Source organism: Lampetra planeri, chromosome 62 (genome assembly GCF_965212315.1).
Source record: "Lampetra planeri chromosome 62, kcLamPlan1.2.h2, whole genome shotgun sequence".
Lineage (NCBI taxonomy): Eukaryota > Metazoa > Chordata > Hyperoartia > Petromyzontiformes > Petromyzontidae > Lampetra > Lampetra planeri.
Window position 1 is genome coordinate 3,913,366 of NC_136168.1, and position 13,190 is coordinate 3,926,555.

Sequence of the window (13,190 nt, forward strand, 5' to 3'; positions counted from 1 at the left end):
TGTGTGTGTGGTGGTTTTTATGTATTTAAAAGCATGCCCAGTACATGTCGGTTTAATTTTATTTGACGTGAACATTTTCAATATGATATATTGAATGATAGAAATATATATTTTTTACCAGGTAAGGCCCACTTGAGCTGAGCTATATCCCTTCTTTATCAAAAGTGACCTGGCTATCACAAATGAAAGCTCAAAAAAGTCGCTTATTGCGTGGAAATGTATAGCAGCCAAACACTCTAAACGCGTGACACTGATTCTAGATGTGGAGGGAAAAACCGAAGGACCCGGAGAAAAATCCACGCGACCACGGAGAGAGAGAGAGAGAGACCACGCAAACTCCAGATATACAGCGGCAGGCATCAGGGTCGGAATCGAACCTACGGCCTCCTGCATACCAGGCAAGGTAGTTAACATCTCCTAGTCACCGTGGGGCCCCGATACATGCGGAAAAGCCGGTAAGCATTTTATTTATCAGAGTTTGAAATGTGAGGTTACCGAAAACGCAAAAAATGTACAACTTAACCACCCCATCAGAGCATCTTTCTTTGCAAGTTCACCACAAGTACCTGTGGTTAATGCAAACTTGATTCCTTGCAAAAGGTTTCTATTTGGTGTTTGAACATCTTAACAAAAACAGAAAGGGTAAACCCTATTGTTAATTTTTCATACAGGGAAAAAAAGGTCCCATTTTGTTAACCGCCTCAGTTAACAGCAAAACTATCAAAATTTGCTGCCAAGTGCCATCCTGTGTAGCCACGCAGCGGCGCGCTATCTTTCTGAACACCGGCCCATTCCCTATTCGGTGACTGTGGCTCTCTCCCAGAGACTCGTCTGTGGTGGGAGCCCTCACTTGTTACCCGCGTGTACTGGCGGCGTCGTCGTCGTCATCATCGCGATGCAGCTGTCAAGACACGTCGTGGAAAACGTCGCAGAAATGTGGCAGAAACGTCACGAAAACGTCACGAAAACGTCTAGAAATGTCACGATCGGCGCAACGGAGCAGATCCCGCAGCACTGACACACGCGGCAAGTCCACAATCCACACGCGGTCCGCACCGACGAGCGGTTTTACACTCTGGCAACGGCCTCAGGCTGCACCGAACCTGGCACGCGCAGCCGTGACTTCACCACCGGTCAGCGCAAAATGCAGGTGGCTGTGATGTGCACGAGTGTGTGTGTTTGTGAGGGGAATGGTGGTGCAGTTGTAGCGCGCCGTGATACACGCCTGCAGACCCAAGTTCAATTCCCGCTCAAGAACAACAACAGTGGCGATTATACGAACCGGTCATGGGCATCCACGAGGTCGACACAGCCACAAATAAATACCTGGTGTGATTTGTAAACATCGCCACTAGGGTGACAAAGGTGGCTAGGCATGGTGCTGGCCACTCACCTCCTCGTGTTCAGTGTTCGGACTTAAAAGGTGCTCGTTAACAGCACTTTCCCGAAAAGTCTGTTAAGGCTGTAGGGGGAGATCTTTGTCGTTGTCTGCACATTCATGCCTGCGCATGTACACGCATGCGTGTGTATGCAGCTTCTGTTCGGCTGGATAGAGGGTGGCTAAACGGGTGCGGCACAGGCTAGAGAAGAGATGGAGTTGATGTGGTACAAATGGGTGTGGAGGTGAGTAATATTGTCGATGACTGGCATGAGCGTTGTCAAGATCGGCCTCTGTGGGGGAGGAGGCTCGTTGGAGGATACTACAGGAGGCAGTTGCGATGCTCGCAATAACAAGCAGAGCGACGGGCAGCTAAAACATATCAAGGTGTTACAGTAGGGAGCACAGATGGAGCATCTGTCCGTCATCTCAGTCGATCAACCCACAACACCTGGGTCTCTCCAGTGACCTTACCGAGAGCCTTAGACACTTCATGTGGCCTCAAAGCGCACCTAGCCTGGCACAAGCGCTGTGGTGACATCACCGCCACTTAATGGCGAACGGCGGCAGTTGTCGTGTGCGTGTGCATTTCTACTCTTCTGCTGTATGTATGCTGAACTTCTTTTGCAACGTGCATAGCCAACCATGCTAATCGGACGTGCCTTCCCTTTGCTATCGGCACTGGTTACAACTCTTCCCCTGTCTACAGCCTCTGACCAAGTCTCTCCCTCCCTCCCTCTCTCTCCAGTGCCTTCTTTCGCCGACTGCTCTCCCGCCTTGACCCACAATAACCCAGACAGACATTTTTTCCCCGTGCCCCACCCCTCTAATTGAGCCGCACTGTGTGGCGTGTGCGTGCGTCTGCACGTGTACCCACGTACGTGTCTGCGCGTGTACCCACGTACGTGTCTGCGCGTGTGCGCGTACACTGCAGGGAGCGGCGGCGCAGTGATTGGCGCGCTGCGCTACGAACCCGGCGACCCGAGTTCGATCCCCGGTCGCGCACCTCCGATTAGCACGGTTGGCTACGTACGGTGCGAAAGAAATTCAACATGGACAAAATACCAGTGAGGATTATCTGAACAGGTCCTGGGCCTCCCCTAGGTCGACTCAGGCTCAAATGAGCACCTGGTGCGATGCGTAATCATCGCCACTGGGGAGACAAATGCGGCCGGGCGTGGCACTGGCCACTCACCCCCTCATGTACCGTACAAGCCTTAATAGGTGCTCACTACCAGCACCTTCTCATATAGTTTGTCAAGGCTATAGGGGGGGATCTTTGTCTTCCCTGTGCACGTATACACACGTGTGTGCGTGCGTGCGTGTGTGCGTACACGCGCGAGCGAGCGCTGCTCTCCGTGCCGAGACTGACCTGGCGCGTTGTAGGAGCTCATGGTCCGAGTGTGCCCGGCGAATCGGGCCGGAGTCGGGGCGAGTCGGCGCGCGTGCGGTGAGCCTCCTGCCCCGGGGCGCGCGACGCCCCGGCAAACCACCACCGCCAAGTCCTCACGATCCTCCGCGGTTCTTCGGGATGCCTCGATCCTTCTCGCGAAGCTTCACGGTTCTTCACAATCCTCGACAAACCTTCACAATCCTTCACGAGCCTCCACTATCTTCCACGGACCCCCACGATGCTTCACAAACCTTCTTGATCCTCCACAATGTTCCGCGATTCGTCACGATCTTTCACAGTCTTCCACGGCCCTTCCCGATCCTCTCAGCACCGGGTGGGGGGTATTCCTGTAACGGCACACGCTTCGCGCTCTTAACCGAGTACTCGCTGCGCGGGAGAGATCACCCGTTCACCGAAAGCCGCAGATTACAAGCAAGTGCTACACCCCCTTTGTCAATCCAGTCCTGGATGAAGGCTTCCCTTACACCATACTTCACCACGCTGGTCAATGCAGGTTGATGAAGGGGGGCTCTGGACCGGTTCAGATATCGCTCTCTAACACAACGTTATCCGTGGCCAGCAAACCAAACTCACGTCGCCGGGTTCATAGTGCGCCACCGCTACCCCCCTCCTCCCCCCCCATCGTGCACTTTCAGATGCGCTTCTGCAGGCGTCAATATTAGGAAACCCTTGGAGCTATGCACTTTTAAATAATCTAGATTAAAAACTCATATTTTTAGACCAGCTTTCTGCGTTTAGTTTGTTGTCATTCGCCTGCACCTCTGATTAGCAAGGTGGGCTACGTAGTGTGCGAAATAAGTCCAACGTATATACATAAGCACAGCAGTGACATGGCCTAGCAGGAGTGTGTTTGCCTCTTGCTGCAGAGGTTCACGGTTCGATTCCATTGGCCACCCTGGTTAATATTGGGGGGGTGTAATAACTGTAACACGACTAAGACTACTACGTGCCGTCTGTTTTACAGTGGAGATTAAAAATCCCGTGACGTCATTCGCAAGAGTAGGCCAATGCGTGTGACGGCACCAAATGTTGCCAAATAAAAACAAAAGTACCGGCAGATTATTCAATTGGAATGATACGCAGAGATCATCGCCCACTCTCGCGAAAAAAAAAAAACCACAAGACCTTCGTGAAAGAGATCTAGACGCGAGACTCGGTGACGCTTTCCTGGACAAATGAGCGGGAATAATAAAATTGGCACAGCTCAACTCAGACACGCCACCCCATGTGTCATCGCCTGCAGCGTGTGACTGACCGATGGCGACTTCAACCGTGTTACCGACGGGTTAGAGGAACACAACTTGCTTTTTTACAATACGGCCCCTGAAATAGCTTAAACGAGGTCAACTAACTTCATTATTATTCGTTATCTAAGGAATGGCGTGCTAATTTACAACATCTAATTAGCAAGATTGAATGTCAATTGTCAAATTTCGTGACACGCACACGTGCAATTGGGATTGGTGCATTTTTTTGCGCTTTTTGGATCAACGTCACACACCTTCCCTTGCTAAAACTTTACAGCTAACAGAAATGCATCGTTTTACTCAACCGGGTTTAGGATACCCCGTGAGATTCGTTACCTCTAACCCGTGAGCGCGACATCTGGGTCATTATAACCATTCAAACAAAATAACCAAATCGCCCCCCCACTCCCGGCTACAATCCAGTTTTTGAGGCATTTAATACAATTTGGGATTACGAGTGATGACCGGCAAGACATTGACTGGGCGTGGGAAGGTTGGGCAGCGTTTAACGACACTGCGGATGAGCGCAGGGCGGTTTTAAAGGGGCGTTCCGGAAGGCCCCTGCATAGGGATCTTCGGGTAAAACGTCTTGCGGTAAATTACCGAGCGGAAATTCAACCGAGGACGCGCTCGAGAGAGAGAAATAGAGAGAGAAAAAAAGAGAGAATCTCGATTTAAAGCTTTCGTGACTGCAGGGATTCATCTTCTTGGTTCTTTCGGTAAAGTCACGTAGAAGGGAAGTAATAAAATAATAAAAATAAAACATAACAAAATAATTCTCACGACGTTTCGAGAGAGAATCGGCCGCGTGGCGATAGCCGGCCGCGTGACTCCAGCACTTCCGGCACCAGGCGCGCGATGGCCTTCAATATTCTGACCGCGGGTCGCCCAACACTGCGTCCCAAAAGGCCTCACCAGAATTTTCGTAAAGCGGGCCAGCAACAAACAGCACTTCCTCACAGTTGTCAGAACGTCGAGAACCCTGCGCGGTGCCGTCCGTGCCAGGCGCGGATCGGCCCCCAAAGGGGGAGCCGAAGCGAAACGAGTTCCGTGCTTTTGGGAGGGGGACGACGGCGGCGTGGAGAAGAGAGCGCGGGGAACCCGGCACCACAGTGTCAACAGCGCGGCACGCAGACCACACTCGTGAGCACGCACACGCCCACCGTGCATCGTGCAAGGATCGCGAGGGGCTTTGAACACAACGTGGGGGAACCCTCGGTGTAGAACTGCGGGAAGCGTTGAGTTGCAATTTAACGGGGAGTTGGGGGGGGGTGGGGTGGTGACTGTTTACGTGCGTGTAGGACTTGGTTACGTTGAGAGAGACGGCAAGAGGAACACGCAGATTAGAGGACACACACAAGCTGAAGGAACGATCCAAACTGCGGATGAAGCAAGCGCGGGCTGGGGCAGGACAGACCATGGCTAAAAGGGAAGATGACCGGTGGTCAAGAATAGTAGCGGAGTGGTGGCCAAGGAATGAAACGTGTCCGGGAGTTCGTCCACTCGGGAGACGGAGCGAAGCCGTACGGCTCGTGTGTCAAGGCGCTGGGTGGGATTGTTGCATCACAGGATCGTGAGACATGCAAGAAGCTCGTGGAGGCCTTCATCTAGGAGTAGATTGACCGTGGCTGATGATGTACAGTCTGCACTCCGATAACGCCGCGTGTTGCTTTCATAACGCGAATTGGATATAAACGCGATGATGAATGTATTGGGGAGCACATTTTTTTACAATGTGGATGCGAATTGGATACAACGTCGCAGCGTGAGAAGGAATAAGCACTTGTCCGGCTGCCTCGGCGGAGCATTGCACGAGGCGGGATGCTGCTGGATGCTTCTCGATGCCTCAGACTTTGTTCAGTCTGCGTATATATCTCACGTATTATCGCGGACTGTGCTTCACCTCTATATTACACGTGATTTATTATAACGTAATTTCTAAATAACGCGGTGTCCTTCAGGAACGCAACTATTGCCGCGTGATAGGAGAAGAAAATGTATCGATTCATTGTAACGTTTTGATGGTTCAATTAAAAACGGATTGAGAAAGGAAACTTATGGGTCGTCCCGTCCTCTCGATGGGATCTTGCTGGAAATGAGCGGTGTTTTCTGTGGCTTTTGTAGTTTGGCCTGTGTGCGTCTGGTGGCGAAGGTTTCCACCCCGGAGTTTCCACACGCGGTCGGTCACACACGTGGTCACACACGTGGTCACGCATGTGGTCACGTACGCAGTCACGCACGTGGTCACACACGTGGTCACACACGCGGTCACGCACGCAGTCACAAAGACAAAGATCCCCCGTACAGTCTGTAACAGAATTTTAGCGAGCACCTATGAAAGCCGGCAGGACACACGCGGGGATCGGTGGCCAACACCACGCTCGGCCGCCTTTGTCTCCCTAGTGGCAATGCTTGTACACATCGTGCTAGGTACTCATTTGAGGCTCAGTCGACCTAGGGGAGGCCCAGGATACCGATTCAGATAATCGTGACTGCTGTTGGCTGTAAGCGGGAATCAAACCCGGGTCGGCGGGTTCGTAGCGCAGTGCACTAACCGCTACGCTATCGCTCGCCGTTCACACACGCGGTCGCACGTGTCCCTGAGAGCCGAGTGCCAACGGCAGCCTCTGCGTCCTGAGCACCACATTACACATTCGCCATCATTATGAAAATTATGACGAAGCTTGTTCACCCATGAAAGCCTCATCGAGCCTCAATTCTTCATTTTTCAGGGGGTCCAGTCAGGTTTGCACAGAAGGGAACGATGTAGCTGCTGTGTGCGATCCCAATTGAGTAACTTGCAGGTCCTGTGAATTATTATTGTCATTTGGGATGTTTAGACCGATACCAGACACACTGTGTGTGTTTTAGCTATGGGAGAAAACCGGCGAACCCAAGATCCAAGTTGATTTTGTTTAACCAGGGTGAACTCAATGGACCCACGATAACAGCCTCCATTGGAAGAGTGACCCGGACCACCGAATTGACAAAATCCCTTCTTTGCTGATAGGCACGAATGTCTTACCCCTGCGCAACCCTGCCTCGCCCCGAATGAGGATCGATCGCGTGCACGGTACAATTTATATATTCATGTTGCTCGGGTCACACCCACCTCGTCACACGGCGTCACAAAAAGTCAGACCCCTACTCAAAAATGACGTCTCAAAGCTCTGCCCTCCCCCCAAAAATAAAACATGCTTCAAATCGCTTTAAGTGTAGTGCGTGTTTAATGTGGCGCTGCACTCTGATGTTGTAGGAGAAAACATTTATTAAAAATCTATTTAAATAAATATACGATGCCAAGCCTGGTGGTGCCCATTCAGACGCTGTCTTTTCGACAGACCTGTTCTTCACCTGAGGACGGCTGCTTGCGTTGTGGCCGAAACGTCGTGAGAATTATTTTATTATGTTTTATGTTTATTATTTTATTATTTCCCTTCTACGTGACTTTACCGAAAGAACCAAGAACACGTTTTGAGTGTCAAGGGTTCTCGCCCGATATGAAATAAAGGTTGTGATATTATTATTCTTAATGTATCCCAGAGAGCGGCCCCTCCTATGGACAAGGTAACGTTACACCATTGTTACTTTCTGTATATTTTTGGTTTATTTTATCCACAGAGTCTAGTCTACGGAAAGCTGTACTGATTTCATAATTCTCTCAGCGCCGGGTCGACTAAAGCAGCCAAAACCTTAAGGCAACCACTTCGTAGTCGTTAAACGCTGGCGTTGAGGATCGCCGTAATTTCCTCCCCAGGAATAATCAAGTCAGCCAATCGGCGAATTCAGTAAATGTTTTGCAAAACGCATACAAGCCAATAACCGTGCCTTGTCTTCATCGAAAACGTTACCGATTTATCTCAACCTGCGTGTTCATTCCGACTCGTTATAACATGAGCCCGTCATCGTCTTGGCCTCTGGCGGGGCAGTCGGAGTCACTGTCGTGCTTGGCGATCGTCGTCCACCCACGCTCATCCGTTGGCTCATGAGAAAAACAATGTTGCCGATTATTTACGACACGGGTTCATTAACGGAGCTCAACACTGCGCGACGCCCTGACCCACGTCGGACCGTCACCACTCTCCAGTCACCAACTCACCCGAGCCTCACCAGTTGACATAATATAGCGAGAGGCCCATTAAGATTCAACTGTACTCTTTGGTTCTTTCGGTAAAGTCACGTAGGTGAATGAAAAAAAAAATAGCCACAGCAAGAAATTTGTCTTGCTGTGGCTATCCTACCTGATGACGAAGGCTTGTGTTGCTTCCGAAACGTCGTGATTTAATTTAGATATTTTCATTTTTTTACCTCACCTACGTAACTTTACCAAAAGAACCAAAGAGTATGGATCCTTGCAGTCACGAAAACTTCAAATCTAGAAAGATTCAACTGCTCTCCCTGCCCTGCTCCCCACGGCACACGCCTATTGTATGTACGTTGAACTTCTTTCGCACCGTACGTAGCCAACCGTGCTAAATCGGAGGTGCCGGGGGAAAGGACAACAAACTAACACACAAAAAGCAGTCCTAATATGGCTTCTTAATATTGGAAAGGTGTGCGTTCCGAACGGCCGCAGAAGCGCATCTGAAAACGTGCAATGCGGTGATCGTCTTTATGTCTAGACCACTATAAAGGCCAGCCACTATTGATTGGTAATTGATCGATGACATTCACCAAGGAAAGTCTCACCGTAGCCTCAAGGCTCTTTTTTTTTCTCTGGAGGGACCTGCTAAGTGTTCATGGGTAGGAGCGATGTTGCTACGTATTTCTCAAATTCAGTAATTTGCGGTTGATTATTAACCTTGTCAAACTTTGGACCATGATGCACACGCGTCCTTCTTTTCTCGAAGATGGTAATATCACGGAATCTTGAACGTCCACTGGGAAACCGTGGAACCCCTACTACAAGTGGCAAACGCTCTGTAGCAATTCAACACTGGGCTAAAAAAAAAGTTCATGAAACAATTCGTGACAATTAATCAATTTGCTGAGCATGGGGGAGGGAGGGGGGTGGTGCATCGTCAAATCTCCAGTATGTACATTTTTGTTTTCAAAGATGTGAAAAAACGTAACGATTCAAGTTAGTTCACGAGTAACAATGCCAACACGGACTTTTTTTGCTTATCATCTCTCTTGCACTGCTCACCCCCCCCTCTCTTCCGTTTCACTCAGCGCTCGCCGCGCCACTCCGTGGCATTGCTTTTCATTTTTTCCAACATTCTCCGACGCGTTCTTTTATTTCACTTTTTGAAAGCGTCAAAGGGAGGAATTGTTCTGGCTCCGGAGAAGATTTTTGCAGCAACGCACGCACGCCGCCGCCAAATGTGCATTCCTGCGCGGGTCCAGCTTTCCGCGCTCGGGCAACTGGGAAAAATAGTAATCGTGAATAATAACAATATTCGTTCTTTTTCCTTCCTTTCTTCCTTGGGATCGCGTTCAAATTGGACAAACGCAGGAGGGGGGCGGTGTCACCGAAAGGAGATGTCGGTTTAAGGCGAGAGACGCGCTACCAAGTTCCAACCGAGCGGTCACCCGCAATGTGTTCGAAGCCCGCGCGACGCTACACTGCAGCGTTGTTGGCGTGACCTCGAGAGCCTCCTGTTATACTGCTCTCACACAGAGGGGATTTTGTCCGTCGGTGTGCAGCAGAGGTCGCAAACGGGTTTTAATTCCTTACCCGTACCCGGCCGCACCAGGGTCGCAAATGGATACCCGGCTGGATACAGGTAGCCGTCCCTACCCGTACCCTACCCGAAATGAGTGATAAACGGCTACTCACCAGTGACTCACGGCCTACCCGTACCCGTACCCGGCCGCACCAGGGTCGCAAACGGGTACCCGTACCCGTAACCGGCCGGGTACGGTAGCCGGGTATCGGGTACCCGGTTGCGACCTCTGGTGTGAAGTCGCGCCCCCGCCAACCCTCACCCCCCTTCCACATCCCCCACCACCACTACTCAAACTGGGGGGCAGGGGGAGGAGAGGACGGGGGGGGGGGGGGCACCTAAACAGTAAGAGGTGGGAACCCTAAAGAAGAAGTGTCCTCAATGGTAAAGACGCAGAGCTGAACGAAGCTCAAACCTAACCAGGAAGGGCTGGGAGAAAGGAGCGGGGTCTGCAGAGGTTAAACTCCCCTACCCCCGCCCCCCGCTGATATAAAGTAATAAAATAAAACACATTCCTGCGGAGGGAGCTGGTAGAAACGTTGGGTTGCTCGGTCAATGGCCAGGGTGAACGGCGCCGTGGTGTATTCCGCAAATATGGCCGACTGTGAGGGCGGGCACAAGCCGGCATGAGTAGGTTAAACGTTGAGTTTTATAAGGGCACCACGGGATGACCAGCCCCTCTCCACCCAGCCCCACCCAGCCCCTCCCCACCCAGCCCCTCCCCACCCAGCCCCTCCCCACCCAGCCCCACCCCTCCCATTTTTGGATACACGACGGACGGACGGACACAATAATCCCCTGTGGGCTGGTGGAACCAGGTGATTCCTACCAGTATGAATCGAATACGTGCAGCAGGCAGCAGCATACCTTTAGTGCTGTACATGAGGCCACAGGCTAATCTCGAAGTATTTCAAATATCCTGTGTGCGCTGTGCACGAATTAGCGCTGTAATGATGCATCGATTCATCGCTTAACGCCGATTTTTACGCTCAGTATACAAGCATTGGGTATCAACGCCACCTAAACTGAACTGTTTTTTTATTTGACCAGGTAAGGCTCCACTGAGCTGTGTACCTCTTTTTCAGAAGCGACGTGGCCATCACGAATGACGGCTCAACGCAGCGGCCTTGCCGTGCAGCATTGACCACAGTTGCGATCCGTACGTATAGCTCAGCCGCCCGCCTGGTAAACTTCCCTCTACTGACACTTTGATTGCTGCGAAAGGCAGTACAACACAAGCAGGTCTGGGTTGTAGCCCTGCCGTTAAAATATTAGTCGCCTTATATTATCATTTATGATAATTCATCTCAAACAACGTATACAGACTTTCATCAATCAAGTGTTAAATAAAGGACTTCCCCCTCATCCTCACACCATGTCAATAATGGGGATTGTTCAACCATACTTCACCACATTGGTCAATGTGCATTGGTTAAAGGGGGGGGGGAGGGGGGGGGGAGAGGCCCATTACTGGTCCAAGACATCGCTCGCCACTGATGTCAACCGTCGCCGGGTACATGGCACGATGTGCCGAATCACTGCGCCACCCACTCCAACCCCATTACATCATCCCCCCCCCCCAGATCGCTGACACGGCCTAGGGCATTCGCCGCTTGCCGCAGAGGTTTCGCGGTTCGAATCCCGTGGCCGACCTGGTCATCCCTGCGAGTGTAATAACCGGAATACCACCACTACTACCACGCGCCGTCCGCTTCACGGTGGATGTTAAAGATACCCCGACGTCGCTCGCAAGAGTAGGCCGTCGTGCACCGGTGTCACGGTGTCCAAATTTTCCGATTCCAAAATTTGACAGCGTAAATTATTCAACCGGGATCAAAGAACCCCCCGTGTAGCCTTAGCAGACTGTTGGGGCAAGTGCTGTCAGCGAGCACCTATAAAGGCCGGAACGGCGCACTTGGGGGTGGGTGGTCAACACCGTGCCCGACCGCCCTTGTCTCCCAAGTGGCAATGTTTACACACCGCACCAGGTACTCATTTGTGGCCGAGTCGACATAGGGGAGGCCCAGGACCATTTCAAATAATCGTCACTGGTGTTGGGGGTGAGCGGGAAGCGAAATCGGGTCTTTGGGTTCATAGCGCAACGCACTAACCGCTGGACTAGCGCTCCCCGCAACTGAGATCACACACATAAGAGCAATCATCGCCCCCGACTGGCAGATTAATGCCCCAGGTCACTCTTGAAAATGAGACTCATCCTAGTCTCTTGAGTTCTCGCTTGGTTCTCATCGAGTGATAAGTTAGGAAATACCCAACTCTGTGCGCTCTGTTTGCCTGGGTGAAAATTGGGCAACGTCTTTGCCCAATCCTGGCCGGCCGGCCAGCCAGCCGAAAACGTTATTAAATAAATTATTTAAGAATAACAAAATTGACACTTGAAACCAATTCTACCTATTGTGTTGCGATGGTGAGACGCTAACTACCTCGCCAGGTATGCACGAGGTCGTGGGTTTGATCCCGACCCTGAAACCTGCTGCATATTTCGAGTTTGCGGTGTCTCTCTCCCCGTGGTCACGTGGATTTTTCCCTCCACATTTAGAATCAATGTGCATTTAGAGTATTTGGCTGCTATACATTTCCACGTAATAAGCCACTTCGTTGAGCTATCATTTGTGGCCAGGCCGCTTCTGAAAAAGAGCTATACGGCTCAGTGAGCCTAAGCTGGTAAAATAAAATCCATTTTTAGTTTAGTTGTAATTCATTATTACATCTACAATAAGCGACTTGCGATGTATGTACGTACGCAGGCACGTTCGTTCACCTACCCGCGCACTCATCGTGCGCGATTAGGACTCTCGTCACAACAACGAAACGCGAGCGAGGTGGACGGCCCAGTTTGTGGGGCCACGGAGTAATTCTAAGAAAGCCATGAATCTGGGGGCCTCGTCTCTATTTGGAGACGTCTGGGCGCGACCCCAAGCAAGCCCCCCCCCTCACCTGACCCACCGCGCCTATTCCCACGTCTCCCGCGTCGAGTGTGGGAAACCGTCGCAATCTGCATTCCTCTCCAACCCTCCCTTGCCGAGTTGCAGTTTTATTTTAAGAAAAAGTCACCAGTGAGTTTCGAATAACTACGGGAAAACATGTAATAAATGCGTTCGTCAATAACGTTTCCATGAAAAGGGGGAAACTAATATTTATATAATAATATATAAATAACTTATAGAAATATATTATGTACGAAACGTTTCAGTCAATGGCCTATCTTTAAGGCCGCGGTGTTATTGATGAGCGTGTTGAATTGTTTTTCATTCATGTTTGTGAGCCACTGCCACCATGGCATTGTAAAAAAATTGTAAAAAAAAGAATTACGCGACGTTTACTTCGTCCATTTATAGTCATTTATCGGCTCTCTTTGCACGCGTGAATGCGCGCACCGGTGCAGTCTTCGCTGTGGGACGGGCTCCCCTGCAGACAGCAAGGAATGTTGCGATAGAGGCACCTTCAGCAAGATAGCGATCTCAAGA

The 13,190-nt window shown here is 50.9% G+C and overlaps 1 protein-coding gene across 2 annotated transcripts in view; it reads right to left on the bottom strand.

Moving 5' to 3' along the window:
• Positions 1 to 13,190, bottom strand: part of LOC144736676 (histone deacetylase 4-like) — a 261,035-nt gene that overhangs the window by 216,702 nt on the left and 31,143 nt on the right. For both annotated transcript variants that reach the window (XM_078619258.1, XM_078619257.1), the window contains exon 2: positions 2,751 to 3,118. In XM_078619258.1, coding sequence (XP_078475384.1) covers positions 2,751 to 2,772 — 22 coding nt within the window. In that variant the 5' untranslated portion in view covers positions 2,773 to 3,118. The remainder of the gene's footprint in view (positions 1 to 2,750; positions 3,119 to 13,190) is intronic.